General features: G+C 46.5%; 1 protein-coding gene across 6 annotated transcripts in view; it reads left to right on the forward strand.

The window, feature by feature from the left end:
* PRMT7 (protein arginine methyltransferase 7) overlaps positions 1-11872 on the forward strand; it is a 163506-nt gene extending 151634 nt beyond the window's left edge. For 4 of the 6 annotated variants that reach the window (XR_015690948.1, XR_015690950.1, XR_015690952.1 and 1 more), the window contains 4 exons: positions 10379-10453; positions 10536-10635; positions 10726-11024; positions 11173-11872. Coding sequence is in view for 1 of the 6 variants with exons in the window: in XM_087678532.1 (XP_087534658.1) it covers positions 10379-10453; positions 10536-10635; positions 10726-10925 (375 nt within the window). In the remaining 5 variants the exon portion in view is untranslated. Of the gene's footprint in view, positions 1-10378; positions 10454-10535; positions 10636-10725; positions 11131-11172 lie in introns of those variants that run through there. The other 2 variants (XR_015690949.1, XM_087678532.1) reach the window with 2 other exon arrangements.
* The last annotated feature ends 13330 nt before the right edge of the window (positions 11873-25202 follow it).

The following is a 25202-nucleotide window of genomic DNA, read 5'->3' on the forward strand; positions in this document are numbered from 1 at the left end:
CGCTCTACACCTGATCCCATCGGCCGCGGAGGGAGTGGATGATGGAGGTCCAAAGCTCTGCTAAGGTCGCATGTACTGAAAGTCTCTCTCCGCCGACAGCCTCTTGACACCGCGCCTTCCAAATATGCCATCCCATAAAACTCGCTGCCTGCTGTGGGCTCCAGTACTTGGCGGATGGATAGAGCCCCAAGCTGACCATTGCACACGACCCTGCCTAGATAATGAATATCGTGTCTTGCATCTCGGCCTCATACAGAAGGTGATGGCCCTAGCTAACTGCGTGTCAACATAAGGCTCCCCATGAGATGCATCCAAGGCTGGGTGCTATACGGCAAAAAATGCGGCATGCTCCTCTCCACACGAGTTGCACCTCCTCATATGACCAAAGGCAGTGCTTTGAGGTTTCCAAAGGTTGCTGTGTGCAGCACTTACAACCTCCCTCCTGCATTTGGGCAAGCCAACTTCCCACCGCCAAGCCTCCATGTGCCACCAACCATAAGAAATACGACACCCTTCTCGGCCTCTAGCTATTCCATAGGCGGCGCCAGAAGGTTCGTCGAAAGGGCTTCGTGATGCTGTGCTCCTCCCAATGCTTGCTATGTGACGGCTCCCAATCCATATCCTCCTGCATCAGTACATGTCTGCCAATCCTGGCAGTGTACTCTAAGAACTTGGGTGGCTTCTTGGCGACCGCAGAGGCCGGCCATAGCCACTCTCCTGGATCCCACTCCAACTAATCAAGTGGTCTGTCCTCCCAGATCCAATGGCGCCACTCCTTGAGCTCCTTCCAGAGAATATAGGGGTCCAGTCACCGTGTCTTCCCGTGAAGGCCCACCACCCGAATCCTCCTCCATGAGAGGGCAGCAATGCCCTCATCCTGCTGCCCTTTGTCAAGGGCCAGACATCCCCCCTCCTAAACTGCGAAGAAAGTCCCATGTGTAGCGCCGCCCACTCTACTTGCCACCTGAAGGGGGATGCCTGCTGGCGAAAACCTAGCTACCCATACCTCCTTGAGCTCTATCAGCTCTCGTATCGGTGGAGAAAGCCACTCAGGAGGTATTGTTGCGTCTATCTCCCTTCTCCTCGACTCCACTCCTCTCTGGCAGCCTGATACTTGCTGCAACACCTCCTCATCCGCCATGCTATACACCTCCCGCCATGTCCTGATGGTACAAGCCGGGTTGGTCTCCCACCCAGCCCACTGGATGTGGGGGCACTCACCTATGTGTGCCCCTTCTCGATCTTTGACTTCGGGGTTCCAAATCACTTGCTGACAGTCTATCTCCTCCTAGCAGCCAAGGGGACTTTGGATTAGGGCCTTACGAAGACCCTACCACACGCGGAGTAAGCTGCGAAGGAAAGGTGATCTGGGTTGACGTGAAGATCCATGTCAGGGACGGCCTCCACTCACCACCAAGCCTCCGTCTACAGTCCTGAAGGCCCTCTTGCACTAAGACCTTCTAGGTCTGTCCGCCTTGTTTGAGACCGCAGACAACTAGCTTGCCGAAGAGGGCCACACTCTGATACTCTGGGTCTATGATCCCAAGCCCTCCCTCTGACCTATGTCGTATGATAGTCCCCCACGCCACCTTGGCCTTGGAATCCCTGGAACCATCAGACCTTGACCAAAAGAAATTCCGCACTAGGCGGCGAAGCTGCTCTACGTAAGATGAGGAGAAGCACCAACATGAGGCGATGTAGTATGCTGTCGCTAGGACGACCTGGTTAACCACCAGTGCTTGTCCGGCTAGTGAGAGGTGAGCCATGCTCCAATAGATCAGTTTCCTCCGAATAGAATCAAGGACATGAAGAAATTGTTGGGCAGGAGTGATGTCGAGTCGCACCTAAACCCTAGGTACTGGACAGTCTGCCCTCTCCTCACGGATCTAAATCCGAGGTGGACGCTCCACTCCGTGCTAGAATCCGGGTCTGTGAGAAAACCAACCAACTTTTGCCAGTGTATTTTTGCTCCTGCTGCAGAACGGAACACGTCAAGAGCTAGCCTCACTCTCTCGAGCATAAACTCATCGTCCTCTATATAGAGGGCTATATCATCTGCATACTCTGAGTCTAACAACTCTATCTCCTCTCTCACTGGAAGTCGGAGGCTGCGTAATCCGCTCACACATGACTTGAGGAAGTGAGACATCGTCTCTCCAAAGAGTAGAAACAGGTATGGGGCTAGGGGGCAATCCTGTCGAATCAATCTCTCTAGCCGAAACTCCTCCCCTCGCCTTCCGCCTATGAGAACCCTGCTGGTGGCCGATCTGTAAAGGGCGGAGACCCCACGAATCCACACCTTGGGGAATCCCAACCTCACCATGGTGTCCTCTAGGAAGTCCCAGTCCACCCTGTCATAAGCTTTCTCAAAATCCAAGAGTAGTACGGCCAATCTCTGCCCACTATGCTAAGCCCACTCTGTCGCCTCAAAGAAGGTAAACACATTGTCAAGGATGCTCCTATCCTAGACAAAGCGTGTCACCACTTTCGAGTAGGTAGTGTAGAAGGCCTTGGAGAGGCCATCCTCCCTCCGGCATTTCTGCCCATCCTGTGTATGGAAGGCCTCCTCTAGTTCCTTCTCTGTGAAGGGGGACTAGGAGGGAGTGACCCATCTCTGTGACGAGGGACGGGTTGTGATTCCATACTTGCTGTGTACATCTCTGTCCTCTAGCTGAAGTTGTCTCCTACTAGAAAAGTTGCGTGTAATAGTCGGTGGCAATCTCCATCACCTCATTTAGGCTAGAACGAGTCCTTCCATACTGATTCCGAAGGCTGTGTATCTGCTCTCCTGTGGTGCGAGGCTGGTGTACCTGGAAGAACTCCCTGCATATCGGGTCCCCCTTTTGCACCTAGAAGGTTACTGAGGTTCGGAAAGGGAACTCCGAGCGCCTCTCCTCTAGGCCAGCAATGGCTGCTCTTGCACGCACCTCCTGTGTGTGGAGGGTGGGATCCCTTGGTGCCTCCTGTAATAATCTCTGCGTGGCTGCCAGGTCCCGTCTGAGTGCTCTCTTCTCCTCTCAACTCTGCTGCGTGGCCTGTATGGTTGCCTCTTAGCAGATTCTACTCTCGACTCTGCTAGGACCTCTGCAACCTTCTCTGCTATCTGGTCCCTCCTGCCCTACTCTTTGGTCCAAATTCGCTCTATCTGTCTTGTCACCTCCTCCCTCCTATAGATCGAGTCAGGGATCTGACATGATCGTGTGTCTAGGGCGGATGCTGGGGGGTCAAGTGTCAGGAGAACCGGGCACTGATCGGACAACGTGGTGCCTGCCAACTGCTCAATCTGGCCTCCACGAGACCCTCCCCACTCTCCCACATAAAACCTGTCCAACTGCTCTAGCAGGACTCCACCTAGCCGCCTGTATCCTAAGGAGACGTCCAATGACCTCTCCCTCCTGTGGAAGGTAGGGTCTCTCTAGGCATCGCATGCTCCAACTGCTAGCGAAAAAACCTCCCATGCCACCTGCTCCTCCCTAGCCTTGCCCTAGTAGTTTCTTCCTTTGCCTTGCTAGTCCTTCAAAACCTCCAGGTTGTTGAAGTCTCCTCCAACGATCCAGGAGTCCACCTCTAGGAATCCATCCGTGATCTCCACCGAGAACCTGTTGTGTGCCCTAACCTCCATAGGGGTATAGACATTGAGAACTCCCAAGGCACAAGTCTCCAATATCCAATCTGACCCATAGAACCCTCCTTGCCACTATCGTCCTGTGGTCTCGTACACAGGCAGTGAGACTCCGGCCAATAGAGGTGCATACGCCTCCACTCCTGCCGTGGGCACCTATGGTGTGCTCCTAATAAGTGTGTGAGCTGCTCGGAAGCAGCTTTCCTACCCGCTGGGCGTGGGTGGGGGTGAGCTTGTGCCCCTGTAGAAGTAAGATGTCGATCCGTCCGGCCAAGGCAAGCTGCAGCTCCTGCCGAACAATCAACTTCTTGGAACCACGTGCCCCACTGTAGTGGAGGCTATTCACATTCTAGGATGCTAGGTGTAAACTCATGGGGAAACCTGTGATTGACCGAACAGGCATCTGTTCGGTGTGGAGGTTGTTGATGAGGAGGAGAAACTATAAGGCATCCAAGTACGCTTTGCCACCGGTCTGGATGGCGAACTCCAATCCCCCATGGTGGTCCTTGACCTACCGTAGGGGTGGTAGATATGCCAGGTGATACTATCAATGCATCTATCAGCCATGCTGAGAGTCATGACTCGGTATTCTGGTAGAAATGGGCCGCTTGTGCCAGGGGCCACTTGATCACATCCCTCGGAGCTCTCCACTATGGAGGGGCTCCAAAGATAATGATCAAGTGTGGGACCTTGGCACCAGCCCACTAGTTAATGTCCATCATGCACCCAAGCCATTGCTATGCAAACAATGCTAATCCTTCATCTTCCATCCACTGGGAGATTTGATCCGCCACCTGACTCTTCAACTCTTCCTCTATCTGTGTAGTCGTCCACTCCCCTGAGTGAGAGGACTGAAGAAAAAAGGTGTAGTTTGGTCCATCTGGTGGTGCTAGTAGATAGACCTTGCCCCTCCTAGAGGTACAAACCTCGAAGACCCCCACCTCTAGAGATAGTGGGAACTCTCCGTGCTCTGCAACTCTCAGGTAGAACCATTGGTCACTGCGGAAGAACTCTTGTGGCAACAGCTGTGCCTGTTTCGAGAAGGTGTGGCGGGGGGGCAGGGTCGGATGAGCTGGTGGCTGTATGGGAGGGGGAGGATTGTTGGTGCGAGGAGGAAGTAGGTGTGTGTGGCTCATCACCTCCTATAGGAGGATGGGGGGTGGGTCTGGAGGGGACCACGTGAACCAAGTGTGGATCAGGGGGGATGCTCGGTAGGGGAGGTGGTGGGGGGGAAGAGAATCAAGGGATGGTGGGATGGACACGGATGCATGGCGGGTGTGGGGGGGGGCTGTGGGCTAGGGTTAGTGGGGGGGGGGGGGGGGCATGGGATGTGGAGGGGGGTGGGTGTGGGGGCTGTGGGAACTCAGGCGAGGCAGTCTGTGGCGCGGGTGGTGGATGTGGGAGGGACTGCAGTTCTGCCGGGTGGGACGGGCAAGGGGGGTTATGGAGTGCTCTGTCGAGGGGGCATCGCTCCCCCACCTACTCCTTGGGTCACCCCCCCCTGTCGTCTCCCTCTCTGTCGTCTCTATACTCGTGTGAAGCAGTCCGCATCCACCTGTGGGCCCATTGATGGAGCCACCCTAGCACCGAAGCGCGTGCACTTTGCTGCCTGGTGCCCAAAGTCATGGCAGTGTAGGCACTGCCTTGGCTGCCCAGTCACAATGACCTGCTGCCTAAAGGAGTGTCCGCCTGCCTCAATCTCTAGGAACTGTGGGATATTCTTAACCTCTTTCACTGCCACCCGTACCTTTGAGACTCTTGCAGTTGTCGCTGCATCCGCGAAAGACATGGGAAGGACCTTGCTGAAGTGCCGTCCAAAGTCTTCCACCAACTAACGATACTCTATCGCCAGGTCAGAAAAGAGAAGGGTGACCGGGTGCCGAAGAAACTTGTTGTGGAGTGCAAATGCCTCCACAGTGAAACCACTGTACCAAGGGACTATGTATATGACCCCCTTCGTGGGGGCAGGCAGCGCGGGGAAAATAGCAGCGTCCTGGGGGAGGGGGATGGTAGGGGGGCAGTGTGTCCCAAGACGACGGGCGGGGCGGAACGTCACAATGGCAGCAGCTAGACAGGGCAAGCGTGAGTTGTCGGGGCGGGGGCGAGCAGTCGGGGGTGGTGCGTCAAACTGGGGGGGGGGGGGGGGATCAGCATGGGGGGCAAGCAAATGGGCTGGCACGATCAGTCAGGGGGGTGGGCGTGAACAGTCGGGGCAGGGGGCAGCAATGCGTCGTGACGGGATGGGAGTGCTGTTCAAAATAGTTTCAAGGATATTGGATTCTGAGAATGCCTCATCCAAGAGTATTCAAGGGAGCATAGAAGATCCAAGGTTCGAATGCAAGATATCCAAGTAAATGCAAATATCTCAAATGCTCATCCACTAAAGACCATTTTCAGCAGCCTATTGAGGCAATTGTGCAACACAACCAAAAGCATTGAAAATCGGCTTGAGTTTCAATCCATTGATCGGGTAGATGGTGGTGATGCAAGGCCAAGGAGAGGGTTGCTTTTAGGAAGTCTAAAAGTCCCGAGATGGCTATTAGACACTTTACCCAATAGCTAACAGTCCAATCCACTCCCCAGTAGAACAAGAGCAGCCACGCATCATACAAAAGGCAAATTTCTTGCACAAGCACTTGTTGCTAAGACGTGCATTGAAGAGCCCTTTTGTTGTGAGGATGCTTCAAAAGTGGGCATCAGATAGTACCCATGCAATTGGAATTGGATTCCATTTACAAGAATGACACATGGGAGTTATAATGACTCGCCTCCAAGCAAGCACAAAGTGAGTCTATATGACTTGTCTCCAAGCAAGCATGCTATAAGCACAAAATGAGTCTATAAGCTCAAATGCAACCTAGATGGTAGCATGGATCACTCAAAGCAAGGCTTGTTGCCAGAGGGTGTGCTTGACAATTGGGATTGACTATGATAAGACCTTTGCACTCCATGTATGACTACTATATGCAATGTCATTGCATTGGCCACATGTTTGATTGACATGTGCATCAGATAGTCGTGAAGAATGCAGTTTTCAATGGTGAGTAACATGATGAAACTTTGTTGAGAAAGGTTCAAAGGGCAATGCGTGTCATTTGCACGAGGCCTTGTATGGCTTGAAGCAAGCACCTCGGACATGGTAGGAGGAGATCCATACTCACTTGATTGCTCTTGGTTTTGCAACTCACCAACATAGAGCATGCTATAGGTTTACAAGGACGGCAAGGATCTATGAATCCTTATTCTATATGTGGATGACATACTATCAAGTGGACCGAATGAATGGGAGATCACAGCCTTAAAGGCTGATTTGTTGCAATCTCTTGATGTTAGTGATATTGGTTTCTTGCACTACTTTGCTTTAGTTGAGGTGGGGCTCCTGTTGGATGCTTATGATACTTCTATAATACATTGCCGAATATTCTATTTGTGGTCTCCAAGTTGGCATATTTTATGCATAGCCTTGGCACAAAGCAATGGCAAGCAACCAGATATGTCTTCAGATATTTCAAAGGCACTCCACTGCACTTGCATGCTTTTACAAACAATTATTGCGCTGGATTTTACAACTATAGAATCTCCACCAATGGGGATCGTTTCATGCTTGGGGATTCCTGTATTTCTTGGCTCAGCAAAATACAGACAATGATGACTGGCTCTAGTTGTTAATATGAATATAGGGCAGCCTTTATAGCTACATTGGAATGTGTATGGCTCACAGTCTGGACGCCTATCGATGGATCTACATGTGAAACAAACAGTCACTCTAATCAATGCTGACAGTTTAAGTGCTACAGCAGTTGTGAGGAATCTTGTGTTCCATATTCGCACAAAACTCATTCAGGTGCATCATCACTCTACCAAGGATAGGCTCCATACTGAAGAGATTGACTTAATTTATGTCCCTCAATAGGACAACTTGGCAAGTGTGTTTACCAAGTCTCTTCCGAGAGAAGTTTGAAATATTTTGCAAGGCTGTAGGCTTATTCACCATTTGGGGATTGATTTTTCCCACCTATTATACATTCATGTCATTCCTTTAGGGGATTCTCTCTAGGTTATTCTTGTTTGAATGTCTCTTACATGGTCTCTTACACACGAGTGCTTTTACCTTTGTGCTAGGAAGGGATTTTTCCTGTGTGAATGCCCTTTTGGCAGTGTACTAGTATGTTAGAGATTTTATGCTTTAACTTCCACTCATTTTCGTAAAAGGTAATTGTATTAATTACGAAAAAAATACAAGATTACTTGATTACAAGATACATGATGACAGTCTAAGTCATCATGTGAAGAGATTCTAAGTGCTACAAGTTACAACTTCATGGCAAAGATGCAGAGGAAATTGCCCTATGCCAGGGACGTAAGTCCTCCCTAGAGAGCAAATCAGAATGCCGGAGAAGATCCAACTGCCAATACAAGAGGCCCTTAAGCCTGGCAATATGCCGCTGAATATTATAGGCGGAGTCAAAAAGAAAAGCATTCCGGACGGTCCAGTTATGCCAGCAGCCCCAATATCGAAGAAAATGATACACGAGCTTCATATGTGGCTGTGCAGGAGCGGGGTATTTGGGCTGCCCGAAAACCCAATCAAAGGGGCGCAGGGTGGAACCAACCACTCCTTGCCAGACAGCCGACATAAATAACCAGACTTTCTTTGTGATGGGGCAAGAAATAAATCGGTGGCGGGCAGATTCCACAGCAGTGGTGCAAAAGAAACAGTGGCCATTGGAGATTCGTCGCTTGGAGAGAGCCGAAGCAAGCGGAAGACCACCAACCATCATTCGCCAAAGAAAAACTTTACATTTGAAGGGTGTCTTGTTCAACCAGCCCGCCATGACAGTTTCCCTCCACCATGACCGGGATTTACGTAATCCCCATAAAGCATTCACTTTGGTGACGAGCCATTGATGATCTTTAATCAGAATATGATACACTTGGTTAGCAGAGGCTTTGCTTAAGGTCAGCCGGCCTTGTAGGTCCCAATCCTGCCAGGGATAACTTCCACTCATTATTACTCTCTCTCTCTCTCTCTCTCTCTCTCTCTCTCTCTCTCTCACGTGTGCATGCATGTGTAAAGGGTAATTATATTAATCATTGAAGAAGTACAAGAGTTACAAGTAGACTAAAAAGATAGCAGAGGAACATAAAAAATTGCCAATTGGCATGATAACAAGTCATCCCAAGGGACAGTGCTTGCACAAAATCAAGCTGCCAATGAACGAGACCTCTCAATCAAGAAATATGACTTTGCACACCAGAATGGGAATCAAAGTTAAAGGCATTCTGAGTGGTCCAGTTATGCTAGCAATTCCAGAAGCACAAGAAGTGAAACACAATCTTCATGTGCGGCCTTACAGGGTCTGAAATTCAGGCATCCCAAACACCCAATCCTAGGGATGCAGAGTAGGTCCCACCACATGATGTCAAGTGAAACATAATCTTTATGTGCGGCCTTACAGGGTCTGAAAATTTAGGCCTACCAATCCAATCCTAGGGACGCAGAGTAGGTCCCACCACATGGTGCCAAACCTCAGACAAAAGGGACCATGTCTTACCACCAGGCAAGCAATAAACCTGTGATGAGAAGTCTCCACATTTGTGGTGCAAAGAAGCAAGAGCCATTAGAGAATATGTGTCAAGAAAGAGCTAAAGCAAGGGGAATGCGGCCTACCAACATTTCCCAAAGAAACACTTTGCATTCGAAGGGAGTTTTGTTGCTCCAGCCCTCCATTACTGTTGATTTCTACCATTTCATGCTTTTATGGAGTCCCCAAATGGAATTATGCTTATCTGCTAGCCATTCATGATCTTTAATAAGCAAATGATAAATCTGATTGACAAAGTCTCGTTCCAAACACAGTTGGCCCTCTACTCTCTCTCAACTGTGTGTGAGCTTTGCACCTGACCCAACAGCCATATAATAGTTAAGACCTGTGATGAGGTGTTATTTGATTCTCACATTTGAAGTCAAATGAATGGCTTGTACTCTTATAGCTACAGAGTTTGCTTCAAGGTTTCGTTGCAGAATCTAGGATGATTCCAAGCCCCAAAAGCTACATCAGCTTTTCATATCACAGTGGGCCACAAAGAACTGCTTGCAGGTGCTTGAGATGTGACAACCATGCTCAGATTGAGTGATGTGTATAAAACGAGATTGATAAGGACTGATCTTTTAAAGAACTCTTCATGAGATGATGTTGGAGCAATTTCAAGAAGCACTAGCTTGGGATTGGCACAGGGCTATGAGACCTTGCATGCACATGCTTACTTTTTGTGTAGATGCAGTGCTTATGGCACAGGTTTAAGCTCCCTATTACTGTTGTAGCTTGACATGTGTGGAAGGCCAGATGTAGACGAGTGACTCAGTAGTAGGGACCTCCAGTAACAATGACTCTGATATATGGCATCTACTCCCTAAAAGGAGGCTCTTCATATTGGATGCTAGGGCCTTGCCACCCACTAATCACAACCACACTTCAAGACAAAAGCATAGTTGCACACCCATTAGAACAGCCGGTTTTGTGACTGAAATGTTGTCAAGCTTTTGCTTCTTCATAAGCAGTAGGTGAACATTTCCTGTCTCTACATAATCATAAGTTAAAGTATTCTTTTTACCCTTTCCTCATGAATGTTTGTTCACGCTGCATGCTACAATGCTGGATATACTCGCTTTTGCTTCCATAGACACCATAGCTTCTGCTAACTGAGTTTTCAGGTCTCAAAATTGTCAAGACTGAACTTCCCATTTTATTGCAGGAATTGACAGCGCCATTTGCTATCATGACATTTGAGTTTCAAAAAATGGTAGAGATGGTTCGGGGTTCCAGTGAGGTCTGTTTTCTTGTTATGCATTCACCTCCAGAGCAACAAGCAGGAAGCACAATCATAACTAAGTAATATTCTCCTGTTTTAGATTCCTGTTTCAAAATCCGGCCAATGTCATGGCTTAGTGTTGTGGATAGATTGGGTGATGGATTCAGAAAGTAATCAAGTTGTTTCTACCGGACCACGAGGTAACATAAGTTACGCATGCTTGCATTAGGTACTTTCAATTTCCACATGATTAGTTAAACCATGCCAACCAATGGAGTTTGTCTGTTCAGGCCATGAACCCACATATTGGAAACAGGGAGTCAAGTTGCTACGCTCTCCTGTGCACGTGGAAGAATGCAAAGCTGAGGATGAATCATGTGCAAGAGAACATTCATGCACGCTCCATGTGTCAGCGGTGTTTGAACCAGAGGATGGTTCCTTGTCTGTGAAAGCTGGTTTCACAAATGCACGAGGTCATCAATTTTCATGAAAGGTTCGGCTCTTTTTTGTATGGGGTTATTGCCAGTGGTTGGCATGGGTGCATAGCAGTGTACTAACTCTAGAGTCAAGCTACTGAAGATATATCAAGGTACAACAGTGTATTTCTGGATAATTGTCGCTCAAGTTATATGCAGTGCACTCTGTACAGACACGAGACAATTTAGGCTTTAGCCCAACCATTGTTTAGAAATCCACTTCTTCGTGGTGATCATGACAAATTTTGGTGACACTTGCAGGATTAGGTCTACGAGATTATTTGCATTCTTAACTGTGGATAGCATTGATAACAGCGTGACATCAGAGATGGGCTTCTTTCCATGGGTCTGAAATACTAGGAAGATAGCCAAGAAAACCGATCGGCCTATTTCCAAGGAAAGAAATTGGGCGGTAAACTATTGGGAGCATGTAAAGCATATTTGCAAAAGGTTAACAAATGAAGGCAAAAGCACATTAATTTGTGGATAAGTATAGGGTTATATTTAGTAGACCCATTAATAGGTCAAGCACTCAAATTTTGGACATCCATGGTGTAGTTAGGTTTATTGGGATACTACAATCATTCAGCCACCATTGTTCATGGGAGGCAAACTATAGTCGACAAAGAAGTACATTGGTTAAGGTAAACACAAAGTTGCAATCAATGGAAATAGAATTGGAGAAGCTCAAAGAGGAGAATAAATTGCAAAAGGAAGAACCAACTTAATTGAGAGCATCATTGATATTTGTTGGTTTCAAGTTTAGAAAAATGAAATTTAGAAACCTTGATAATTTACCACCAATTTGGTGGTCGGGTTTTCAAATGATAGATGAAATAGAACATAGTTGAAGTTGGCTTAGATTGGTTTGACACAAGAAGCCTAGGAGCTTCACCATTAAGAGGTAAAGTGAATAGTCCAATTATGGCCCTAAACAATGATGGAAGGCAAACACAAAAAAGTGCATTGTAAAGATTGTATGATTTAAACAACGATGCCATTGTGCAAATTCCATTGAAAAGGATACATATTTCTATATTACATACAAAGATTAGGATTCTTGATAAACTCTTAAGTTTGCATTTGGATTATGTCTACTCTATCAAGCCTACAACGCTTTTAAACACTTGCATCAAGAAATGTGAAAAAATTCTTTCAAGAATAGGCTTTCCTAGTAGGGATCATATGTAACTTTAAAAGGATATACAACATCTACAAAATCAAGTAATATGTTGGGCGCTATATCAATTGGACAATCAAAGATTAGAAGATTTCTCTTTGATTTCTTTCCAACTTTGATAAAAGAATTATGTGAATGTACCAACAAATATGGCTAGTGATCCCATGATAGCAAATGATCAAATGAAGGTGTTGATAAAAATCGAAAACTTCATATAAATCTTGAGATAGAATAGTAACAATATGCACCATTGTTTAGACTTCAAGATCACAATACAAAGATTGGTGAAAGCAACAATAAAAGCTTAGGCAAATAGGTATCACATATTATTTAATAAGTATAATTAATTCCACTTTCTTTCATAACCTCATTGTTTTACAACTTAATGAGATTTGTCTTGTGCAACACATTTTATTAAGGGATGAAGTATATTGTTGACAATTATAAACCATTGTTAAGATGGAGCACATAGGTATGAAAAAATCCCATTATTAAAGCAAGAATATTGTGCTATAGAACCACAGATATAGTGGTGAGAAAAGGAAAGAAAATTCACTCTATGAGATGTTCAATACTTATTATGGAAAATAGCTTCAACGAATAAAATTATTAAACAATAGATAACAAGCTATGTAAGGTACAAATATAATTATGTATGAAAAATATCATAGTATAATGAGAGTTTGCACGAAACAAGTCATTTTCATCAAATAATATTTTACAAGGAAGTCACTTATATAACCTTTTATATAAATACTCAAGGTTTGATAATAAAAATGATTAATTTTTTAAATTGATAACTCTACCTAGTAGGTGTTAACCCCAACACAAAGAAAGCAAAAGGAAGTGGAAAAGGTGCAGGGCAAAGGTGGAAAAAAGGAAGCCCGACTGAAGAAAGAAAAGGAGGAAAAGCCAAAAGCGCAAGGGCAACTTTAAAAGTCCAAGGCAAAGGCAAAAGGGGAAAGTCGCATTTTAAAATGAAAAGGCGCACCCTGAAATCTTGTAAAAGAGCGTCGGGCTCTCACCCATGCAATTTGTAAATGTAGACGGGCGGTGGAAAGGAAGCTAGGAAGATAGAAGGATAATGGAAAAAAGGGTCTAGGCTATGGCCGGCCATGTAAAAAGGGAAAAAGGGGATGACCGCCCAAAAGGGATTTAGGGTTTTGTATATAAAGTTGAAAAGTGAATGAGAAGCTCATTCTTGTGTGTGGCCAAAAGTAGCTCTCCTCTTCTTCTTCTTCTTCTTGTTCTTGCTTGCTTGAGCTTGTGCTTGAGAGAGGGAGTGTGAGAGTGTGAGGGAGTGAGTGTGTGAGGGTGAGGGACCGAGGAGGAGAAGCTCTCTATCGTCTCCTCTCTTCTTCTCTTCTCTTCTCTTCTCTTGTCTTGCTCGCAGCAATGGAGCTTGGAGCTTGGAGCGGGAGGATTGAGCTTGCTTGAAGCTTGCACTTGGATCATGGAGCTACCGGAGTGCGCGGGAGAGGAGGTAACTTGAACGGCACGAAGGTAAGCTCACTACACCCGTAGATATGGATGGCGCGTCGGCTATGTGAGAGGTAGCCATTAGTGCTCGGCTTGAAACGCTTGAATCAATAAGCGGTCCGTGGGTCTTGGCGGTTGAGTGAAAGCTTCCACATTTTGGTTCCGTTGCCGGGACCAACGGATTCAAGCCTTGAGCGCTTGCGCGCTTCGAATCGAGCATCAAAGTAAGGGTTTCCCTGAACTGGTGCTTGAGATAGGTAGGAAGCGAGGGGGTTGAAGATGGTATTCGATCCCCTTGGCAAGTAGGTTTTTTGCTTTTTGTGATTTATGTTGTGGAATGGAGTAGTATAGGTATTTATTTTGTGATTTGGATGCATTTAGGATAGGAGAAAACAAAGAAAAAGAAGAAAAAAAAAAGAAACAAACTGTAGGGTCCTCTATTGCTGTATAACATGTTAAAACAGGGAAATAGGGGCACAAGTCCTTAGAGTGCCGTTCGATTCGAGCACCACAGTGGTTCCGGGCATGTCTGGCACTTCCTGGTAGTGTCTTGCACCTATCTGGAAGGCGCTGGACGATTTGGTGTAGTAGACGTTAGTCTAGAGGCATCGCGTGTAACTCGCGGGCCGTCGGCCGCGTAGTCGGACCAGGTCGTCCGAGTCCCAGAATTGGACCAGTCCATAATCGGACGCTCTGACCATCCTGTCCGATCGGACCACTCGGACTCGGACCACTCGGACCAGCCCGTCCGATTTTATAAATCGGACCATCCTGTCCGATCGGACCACTCGGACCACGAGAATCGGACCAGTCAGAATCGGAAAGTCCGATCGGACGTGCCACGTGGCACTCGGACCAACCAGAATCGGACCACCCTGTCCGATCCGACGCCCAGAATCGGACCACTTGAAAATCGGACCACTTTTTCGATCCGATTCCTAGAATCGGACGCGACCAAAATCGGACCACTGGGCCGATCGGACCAACCCAAAATCGGACGTCCGATTCTGATAATCGGACTCCTGAAAATTGGACATCTGAGAATCGGACAAAAAAAGTGTCAAAATCGGACACGTGCTTAGAACACAAATTTTGATACATCTAAACCCTGTGATTGACCCCTAAGACTACGTAGAGCTGAAGGCATATCATAGATCCATCACCGGGCTAAATTTAGAGCACGTAGTTCAAAATTTAGCTATAAATGGTCCTCCAAATTACATATGGCGTCTACCGTAACGGCCCTGCGGGCTGGGAGGGACTGACCCCCCCGGACCCCCGCAGAGGGGCTCTGCCCCCTCCGCACCTCCCCCAAGTAGGTTGGAGAGAAAACGCGCGCCGTGACAGGTCTTTCAAATTGGACCCTAGTGAAGTGATGGCTCTACACAAGCATGGATTCTCACTTGCAAAAGAGCAGCCAAAAGCCCATACCCGAATAGAGACAAACAGAGACCCTAGAACCTCAATGGGCCAATCTAGCCATCAAGGGCAAAAAGGCCACGCCACGAGAACACAAAGACATTGTGTTCATACCATGTCTAGTCAGAGTGAAATGCAATATCAGCAAGTTGCAAATACCAAGATGACTAGACATGACACTCTTGACGAGAGATGTACCTTGAATAGCACTGCACTGACGATCCAAGACAGCGGTGGAGAATCCACATCTGGTCGTGCAGTCGAGAACTCAAGGGCATCTGTCAGAAGGCTTAAATTCACAAGCCAGGACCCGGAAGATGAAGACATAGTACCACCTACTTATCTTAGGGTCAAACTCACCGCAGAAAGAGAGCATAGTGTTGATGCTCTCATTGATGAAGGAGCAGATTTCAATATCTTGACTTACGAAGCATGGACTCTACTAGGTCAACCAGAGCTCAAACCGACTGATGCAACTCTTAACCCTTACGGGGAACACCCACAAGCACTTCTAGGGAAGTGCAAAATCCTTGTAACTATTGAAACAGGAAGCTTGCCAGTCCTGTTCTATGTCCCTCCAAACAGCGAGAATTGTGGAAAGGAAATCCTCCTAGGAAGGCCCTTCAAAAAGGCAACGAAGTGTGAAGCCGACTATATAGCACAGAGGATACACCTAACACTACCAGGTGTGAGGATAATCACAACGTTTAGCAAGGGTGACCTCACCAAACCTCGAAGGAAGGGGAAGGAGCATTCTGACATACCAAGCAAGCCTAGTAATGAGAGCAAGGGGTTGTTGGAAGAGCTGAGACAAGCACAGGTCGAACAACGAGGACCAGTGAGTGAGGCCATGCTTGAACCAAGAAGGTCAAGAGACAAGGCCAAGGACAGGGTTTGGAGTCACAAATATCGTAGAAGACCACGAAAAATGCCCAAGCCTTATAGGCGAAGGCATCGATGGAGAGCTAGCACAACGCCGCGGTGGATATCCAAAGCGTTGCTTCGGGCTCAAGGGTATTATGCAGGCAACCGATGGATTTGGGTGCCAAAACCCCTTGCCAAACCTCCCTGGTCGACTGAAGGTCAGAGTGCATCAAAAGCAACGAAGCACAGGAGGAAATTTAAGAGAAACTCTAGGTCTCGAGGTAAGAAACCGGACATGAGTGTTCAAGAGAAAGAGCCTCAACCTAGCATGCTTAATAAGCAGATATCATATGTAACCATTGAGCGTGCACAAAAGCCATTAGTGCCCAATGAGCCTTTGATTCCCCAAGGGGAGAACAAGCATCATGGGCACAACATTGCTCAAGGCAAGGCTGATCGCTCAACAAAGCAAATGGCACAATCATCTAATAGCCTGGAGAAAATCATTCAGCTAGTGCCACGTCCACCCAAGAGTCCTAGATCTCCTACGCCCTCTTCTCCCAAACAGACACATGAAGCACCACGGCAGTTGTCAAGGGCGACTGCTCAATTCCAATCTCTATCTCCATCTAAGCTTCCAATCGTCAAAGAAGTGGGACATGATGCCATCTATAGCTCTCGACCCAAGGATATGCCTGAGCCACCTAAAGCGACTAGATCAGCTCACGTTCGATCTACACAAATGAGTGCTCAAAGGCCAACGAAAGACGCAACCACTTCTGATCGCCCTAGGGACTTGACACCACAATCCACCAAGGGTAGCCAGCCCATTGAACTAGTCGCTACTACTTCCAATCCGGGATCACAGCAGTCACAGCCCTTGGCCGTGACAATGCCCCTTGTGGAACGTATCCTTAGAAGTTCACCTATGGAAGAGGTGTCGCAACCAACTTCCTCGAAAACTCCAGCACTTTCAAAGGGCCTAAAGCCTAGGCTGGAGGAGTTAAACGCAAGGGAGTTGGTTGAGAAGCTACTCTCCGAAAAGGGCGGCAGTTGTGCCCTCACAACCGGGCAATGCTATTCAGCAAACCACCGCTATGTCCCATAAGGACACACTAGAGAAGGGAAATGCTGAAGCCCGACCAAGCACATCAACGGTCGATATAGCCCAGGGTCCTGAGTTGCTGAAAGAGGCACCTTTATTAACCAAGAAAAAGAGGAGAAAGCAGAGAAAACAACAATAGATGCAGGTGGGTGTGGACCCCAAGAACATTGAAACGAAGGGCACTGAAGAGCTGATGAATAAAGCATCGAGTCCACCCACCAATGAACCCACTGATGCCTCTCTTAATAGCGGTGAAACCCCAGACACATCCGTGTGTTCTAAGAAACCAAAGCAACCGTTGCCATCAACAATTGCTTGCAACACTCTATCCACTGACAATAGAACTCACATTGATCAATCAAGAGTGGATACAACGTTGTCACAACAGGGTGACAAGGTCATACCAGTCACACCCGAGAAGAACCATGACAAAATAGCAGCAAAACCTCAGGAGCAACGTGAGAACCCCACGAGCATGAGAAATCCTAGCGTTGACCAATCTTGCTCATCCAGGCCTGAGCCCCCAGCCATGCTAAAGCCTAAGGAAACTCTTAGAACTTTGCATGAGATAGCAACCGAGCAAGCCCTCATTGAACATAGAAGTGTCACAGAATGCTTAACTGAGTTGGAGGCTAAGCTCAAAGTGGTCGCGCGAGTCTACGTCCTTGCGGACATGGGCACAATCCCCAAAGAGCAGCTCGGAGATTACTTGACCTTTCCTCTAACATGGGAAGAACAAGAACATCTTGACGGGCACTACGACAGGTTCCTGCATGAACGCATGCGACTCATCCCTGACGAGGAGGCTGACGAACTGCGCTTATCCGTCACGTTCAATGAAGTGCTCTGTCGACCGAATCTCGTAGACATAGAGCTACTAAAGCGACTGTCAGCAGGCCAGAGTCAATTTGAGCGGCGTTGGTGCGAAAGCCGCGTCGTAATGGCCGAACTAGGGGCTCAGATCATGACGGTCTCAGAAGAGCGGTTGGCCAAATGGCGGTCTCAAAGAGACCCAACCTACGTTGCACCAACTTCCCTTCGAGTGCTCACTGACATTCGGGGTATGGACTTAGCTAGAACTAGCCAAGAGAACGCTCTGTCTGATAAGGTTCTCACTGAGGAGGAGTTACATATTGCCAGTAGACTCGGACAAGGTTCCATGCTACTCGATGTGGCAAAATATCTATCGGTATTGAGTAAGCTGCCACGAATACTAGATGCGTGTGCCACACTCCAGTACAATCCTGAGTTCTACAATTGGTTTCTATCCTCGTGAGGTGACATGGATTCGTATATGTATAAATGTATATATAAACAATGATTTTTGTGTTACCCTGTATAGATACTATCAACACACACAAGCAATGATAGTCAAGCGCAGGGAGAAGAGTTGGTTCTAACAGGCTAACCTCCTCAAGTCCTCTTCTCATCACACATTTAAAAGCCGTGTGACCACTCCCACCTCCAAGTGAAGGGCATGCAACTGCAACCCATATTGCCACCATAGGAGGCCTTGACCAACAACTCTGATGGTGTAGACAAGGTGTAGTCCCTTTCTATACACCTTCTTCCCTTTTTGGTCTATCCTTCCGAGGATGTGCCCTATCCCACTCCATGACAACCAGTCCACACAACTTAGCATAAGCCAATATTGGCTAATGGCTGGAGGCAAAACAAACATCATCATGGGGGCCATCCCGTTATGACAAAACACTGCATGCCTCACCCCTCCCCTTCTTGTCACATGCGCTTGATAAACCACACTAAAATCCCCTCCATGCAAACAGTTGTATCCTATGTCCAGGTCTGACCCTGGGATTGCATCTTGCAGGCTTCCCTTTGTGGCGGAACGCATGGAGAATCATGGAGAGTTAGCATGCAAAGACGCTCTTCGCAAAAGACGGGAGCATGTGGCACGCGCCCCTCCACCGGAGCACTATGTGCCCACTCTTAAAAGGTATGCCAAGAAATGCGGTCCCAAGCGACACCGCCCCGGACGAAGGCCGAAGAATCTGCAGGCCAGGGGAGCGAACGCTCAGGGAGGCACACAAAAGGTGGCAATGCCAGTTGTACAGACCCCCAACGCACGCTCAGGTACCAGGTGCTCATGAAGTGACAAGGCGGCCAGGGATAGGGCAGAATTTAATGAATTGTTTAAAGACATTCTGGAAACGGTAGCGGCCGGGACTACACCATTTATGTCCCGGTTGACATGTTCCCTGCCCAGCCTCACAGGAGCCCTGCACTAGCACCGCCCCGGTCACCTAGCCAACCGGACTCATCCCGCCTGGTACCTATCGACTAAGCCCCTATGATGTACAAGTAACTTGGCAAGTCATCATGCCAGAACTTTTTGTTTTGATGAGTAAAGGGGCAAGATCCCCACTTGTACACACTTCCTTCACCTACCGTTAATGTATGCGACCTTAACAAGTAATGGGATAGGCATCATAGCATTCAAAAAAATTATGTCTTAACATGATTGCATTGATCTGATGTACTTAACGCAAGCGAGCATATACTCTCACAAAGTGACAAGTGGATGCAGAATGACACAGGTCAAGGGCTAGAAGTGTTTAATATCCAAGTCACCACAAGACCACCAACCCCACAAAGAACCATTATGGAGGAAGTGACAGGATACCAAAAAACAAAAGCCATGACGGAAACGCCACTGGATGGGAACCCAAGGACAACTTTGCAGAAAAGGCACATATTGCAATTGAGCATGGCCAAGGCATAATCATCGATTACCTCCTCCTAGACGGCCAACTCTATCTTCAGGCATGAGTCACACTCTCAACAAGGGCGAACGTCTCTTCATCATCCAAGATTCAATTCGCAAGATGCTCTACCGTTGTCCATGCACAACTCACTCCAAGTGCTACCTCAATTGTTCGATGTCTCACATGTTACAAAGAGGTTTGCAAAATCTCAAGTGTATCTCTTCATCTCAATAACAGTTCCTCTAGCATCAAGGCTGGTGACACAATCATCTTTGTAATATCCATTCTTCATAGCCTTTGGATCCCAACATTTCTCAAATCCAAATGAAAGGCTAACAGCCTCAATGTATGGCATTGATTGAATTCATTTTTCCCACCAAAAAAAGAAAAAAAAAAGAGGGAAAAATGAAAAGAAAAAAAAAAGAGAAAGAAGAAAGAAAGAAAGAAAGGAAAAGAAAAAAGAAAAAGAAAAAGTAAAAGAAAAGAAAAGAAAAGCACACACAATCACAGTACCGCACCTAGGGGTCCTCAAATTAGATACGTCCAGTGACCTTGGTTGGCTGGCTCCGTCCCTAATCCCCTAGCCCTTTGTACATCCCCCACAATTGTTCAGGGCACATCAAGGGCAAGACATACCTCGGGAGCTCGCCTCACCTATGGTTAGACTTGTCACCCTGAACCACTTGCACAATTCTCTCGCACTCATCTCAATGCCATTACAATCAATAGTGGTAAGCAAGGTATGAAAGACACCGGACAAGTACAACATACTTTTCTACGAGTAGCCACTAGCTACCAAAAGCTAAGACATCAAGGAGCTCAATTATGCTACATGGCCTTGACAAGACCATAATGATGTCTCAAGCAATATTCAAGTGTACTTTTCCCATCTTCATCGACAAATTTTTCCATCAACTTAGCCCCTTGCTACACTAACCCATTGCTATACAAGGAACCAGGTCGACAGTCTTCTAACTAAGTATAACCTAAATACTCACGAGCACTCACATACTAATTGCACCAATGCATATACACGGTTTGGGTCCTCAAGTGCAGGACAATACTCCAAGATTACTTAGAGTTCGACCTGTCTCCCAAACTAATCAAAATATGTCTTATGCACGATAAGAAGACTAGCACTACCCCTTAGGAAGAGACCACAGGAGAGGTTTTCAATTGCAGGTGTTGAAGACTCCAACGCAAGTGTCGTTCGCTCTTCATCAACACTCAACTCTGAATGCTTGTCCCTTACCATCCGAGAAGTCCGCAAGGAATCGTCATGCGCAGAATCCCCAACAAACCAACACTTGTGCTGGCCATCAATGCAATTTCCAACACAGCATAGCCCTACCACCAACTCCAACAACCTTCCACTTGCCACCTTGGCCACCAACAGGCCCCCAGGACGACCTTCTCCCACACCACCACCAACACTCCTCCACGGAAATCACAGGCGTCCTTGTCACCCACGTCTTCGGTGCATGCTACAGCCTGCTACCTACGATGGTGAGTGCCATGGGACTGGCACTCGTCTAGGAGGGGGATAATGTTAACCCCAACACGAAGAAAGCAAAAGGAAGTGGAAAAGGCGCAGGGCAAAGGCGAAAAAAAGGAAGCCCGACTGAAGAAAGAAAAGGAGGAAAAGCCAAAAGCGCAAGGGCAACCTTAAAAGTCCAAGGCAAAGGCAAAAGGGGAAATGCGCATTTTAAAATGAAAAGGCGCACCCTGAAATCTTGTAAAAGAGCGCCGGGCTCTCACCCGTGCAATTTGTAAATGTAGACGGGCGGTGGAAAGGAAGCTAGAAAGATAGAAGGATAATGGGAAAAAGGGCCTAGGCTATGGCCGGCCATGTAAAAAGGGAAAAAGGGGATGACCGCTCAAAAGGGATTTAGGATTTTGTATATAAAGTTGAAAAGTGAATGAGAAGCTCATTCTTGTGTGTGGCCAAAAGTAGCTCTCCTCCTCTTCTTCTTCTTCTTGTTCTTGCTTGCTTGAGCTTGTGCTTGAGAGAGGGAGTGTGAGAGTGTGAGGGAGTGAGTGTGTGAGGGTGAGGGACCGAGGAGGAGAAGCTCTCTATCGTCTCCTCTCTTCTTCTCTTCTCTTCTCTTCTCTTGTCTTGCTCGCGGCAATGGAGCTTGGAGCTTGGAGCGGGAGGATTGAGCTTGCTTGAAGCTTGCACTTGGATCGTGGAGCTACCGGAGTGCGCGGGAGAGGATGTAACTTGAACGGCACGAAGGTAAGCTCACTACACCCGTAGATATGGATGGCGCGTCGGCTATGTGAGAGGTAGCCATTAGTGCTCGGCTTGGAACGCTTGAATCAATGAGCGGTCCGTGGGTCTTGGCGGTTGAGTGAAAGCTCCCACAGTAGGTTTTGAGGAAGAGGCGAGGAGCTTTGGGACATGAAGGGGCTTTTAAGGCCTTTAAAGCCTTAAAGGTATCTAGTGCCTTTTAAGGCCACACCACTTTCCATTGACAAGTAGCATACTCCCATGCAAGATCACACAACAGTAGCCAAGGATGGAGAAGCTATAGGCATGCTAAAGAGATCGGCTAGGGGAGAGGATGCCATGGAATTGCATTATCGAGTTGCTTTGTTATTAAGTAGCTTGAGTTGGATATGAGAGTTTTGAGAGAGAAGACATAATGTTGCAGCAAAGAAAAGAGCCAAGGTGCTCAATGCTCCAATGAGTTTCTCCTTATACAAAAGATCAAGAATAAATATGCACAGCTTAGCACATGTGGGATCTACTTTTATTTCACGGGGAAAATACCTAGAGAAGATGGAGTTTTCTTGATGGTTAATAGTGAGGCTTAATTAGTACAAGTTTATGGGCAAATGATTTTATTTTGCAATGGTGGGTACGTAGCGTGAATGGGATTGGATCGTGGTGTTTGTGGGATATTGAAGAAACTTTGTGTATGCTCTTCTATGGCCCCTACACTTTCACCCTAAGGACTCATTGCAATAGGAATGTTTGGTTTGGATCACATACCTAAGACTACCAGATTGGTTGCACGAGCAGATTAGGGCACCATTGGAGGTGTTGGGCAAGATGTTATATATCCCAAAATCTAACAATGAGGTCATCAAAGCAGAGAAGAAGGCTTGCATCTTGTGGAACAAGCACAAGGAAATCGTGAACTACCTAGAGGTATTCAACCCTCAAGTGTTGGAGATGTGTGTCGAGGTTAAGTTCAATCACTTTCCTAGTGCATGCTATATTTGCCATCATAATGGACGTTATGCAAGGGACTGCAATTAAAAGGGAGGCAAGGAGGAGTTATCATTGGAGTCGAAGAAGCCACAAGAACCTCAAGTGAGCATGCAAGGGATGCCCTTTAACATAGAAAAGCCTGTAGTAGGATCCAAAGTGGAGCAAAAGCACAAAGAGCCACAAAGTTGGCATCTCTAAGCAAATACAAGTGAAGGAGTGATCAAAAGACAAAGGGAGAAACTCAAATGGAGAGGCAAAGAAGAACCAACAATCATTTTGGGATCAAACATGTAAAAATGGGAAGAATAATATCTCTCTTAAAAAGCTTGTTAGGCCTCCATTGGTTGATAAGAATGTCTACGCTCTGCCAAACAATTGAGGAGAATGAGTTCCAAGAATTCTACTCAGATTAATATCACAGGAAGCAATACTAAGCTTAACCTAATTTCTTGGAACGTTAGAGGCCTCTATTCTAATAGGAGGAAAGCAACATGCAAATACATAATCAAAAGGAGGAAGCTGGATCTATTAGCATTGCAAGAAATTAACTTGCATGTAGATGAAGGGGATGACTTGAAGATGGAGGGTTATACCACACTCCTAGCTACAGAGGAGAGAGGGAGGGGAGGCACACTACTATGGATTAGAGAGGAACTAAAGCCACCTATACTCTAGAAGGAAGTGGAGGGCACAATTGTCGAAGTCCAAATGGATGTTGCAAGTGCAATCCTTCATGTATTCTCCATATATGGCACGAATGTGTTTGCACAAAAATGGATCATGATAGTAGTTGAAAGGGAGAGTTGGGTTGAACCAAATATCATTTAAAAGACATTTCCCACATGTGCGAAGAAGATATGGCCAAGTCCTTTACATTGCACAATCGGCATAAGGACAACACTTGGCGAGTAGTGAGATTGGATCATGTCTATGCCAATCAAGGAGGGTAGTGGATAATACTGCAACCCAATCTTAGGATATTGGTTGACATCATGGATTTGAACCATAGTCCAATCTAAGTGATCATTAAGGTAAGTACAACTCAAGGTTTTAATGAAGGAATGCCTCAATTCATGTTTAATTATTCCTTTTAGCAAAACAAGAATTTTTCGTAACAACTCAAAGACAAATGAAAAGAGGCACAAAGAGGAATTGAAGACCCATTTGACAAGATGCAGGGAGCAATACAAGCCGTCATTATTAGAACTTAAGAAAGCGGATGTCCCTACTCAAGCTAAGTCAAGGAGAAGGAATATAGATGTAACTATCTAGTGTAAAGCTAGCTTGATGGTTACTCTTGGTATTGATCTTAAATATCAACATCTACTATGGCTCCTTCAAAGAATTGAAGATTACCTTATGATGAAAGAAGGGAGGTGAGATGTGTCTTTACGTGCAACTAAAGGGAGCAAGATTTATTGAAAGAGATGCCCCACCAATACCAATGTTCTACACATAAAAGAGAATACATTGCAATAATTGAAGATGAGGGAAGAGCACATAAAGACAATATCTCAATAACCAAGGTACTTGTGAAGTACTTGGCAAGCATAGTAGGAGCTAAGCCAACATAGGAAGTAGACTATGAAGACAAACTTCATTAGTTCATGAGGGCAATAGGAACATTGGTCACAAAGGAGACAACACTACTAACTAAGCCTTTCTCGAATTAGGAACTACTATATGTGGTGAGAAGGATGAAAAAGGGAAAGTTACCATTCCCGGATGGAATCCCAATAGAAGTCTTCCAAGAGATTTGGGTGACATGTGGGAAACACATAATGGAATTTGCTAATGCATATGTAAGAAGTGGAGCTATACCATAATATTTAAACCAAGGGATAATTGAACTCCTTTCAAAAGGATTAATTAGAAATAAATCATCGTAGTGGAGGCCACTATCAATATAAACTGCAACATATAAGACAATGTCTAAGGCCATAGATATGAGGGTGAAGTATCTATTGGGAGAGATCCTCCACAAATCACAATATGGGTTTGTTTATGGGTAGAAGATCCAAGATGCCATCTTGAACATGCTAACATGTAGTGGAGAAAGGAGGAAACTTTATTCTAATAAATATGGATCTAGATAAAGCCTATGATAGGCTAGGGTGGGACTTCTTGTTGGAAGTCATGGGCTAGGAGATGGGCTTTGCAGAATGATAAGGATCCTTTTTTTCAATGCATCTACAAGGGTAGGGGTGAATGGCTACATGTCCCACCCATTTAGCTTAGAAGGTCAATGAGATAGGTGTGTCCACAAGCCCCACTGTCATTTGCAATAGCCATGGACCCCTT

The sequence above is a fragment of the Lygodium microphyllum genome, chromosome 5 (genome assembly GCF_053477565.2).
Source record: "Lygodium microphyllum isolate KBCC chromosome 5, Lygodium_microphyllum_v1.1.10, whole genome shotgun sequence".
Classification (NCBI taxonomy): Eukaryota; Viridiplantae; Streptophyta; class Polypodiopsida; order Schizaeales; family Lygodiaceae; genus Lygodium; species Lygodium microphyllum.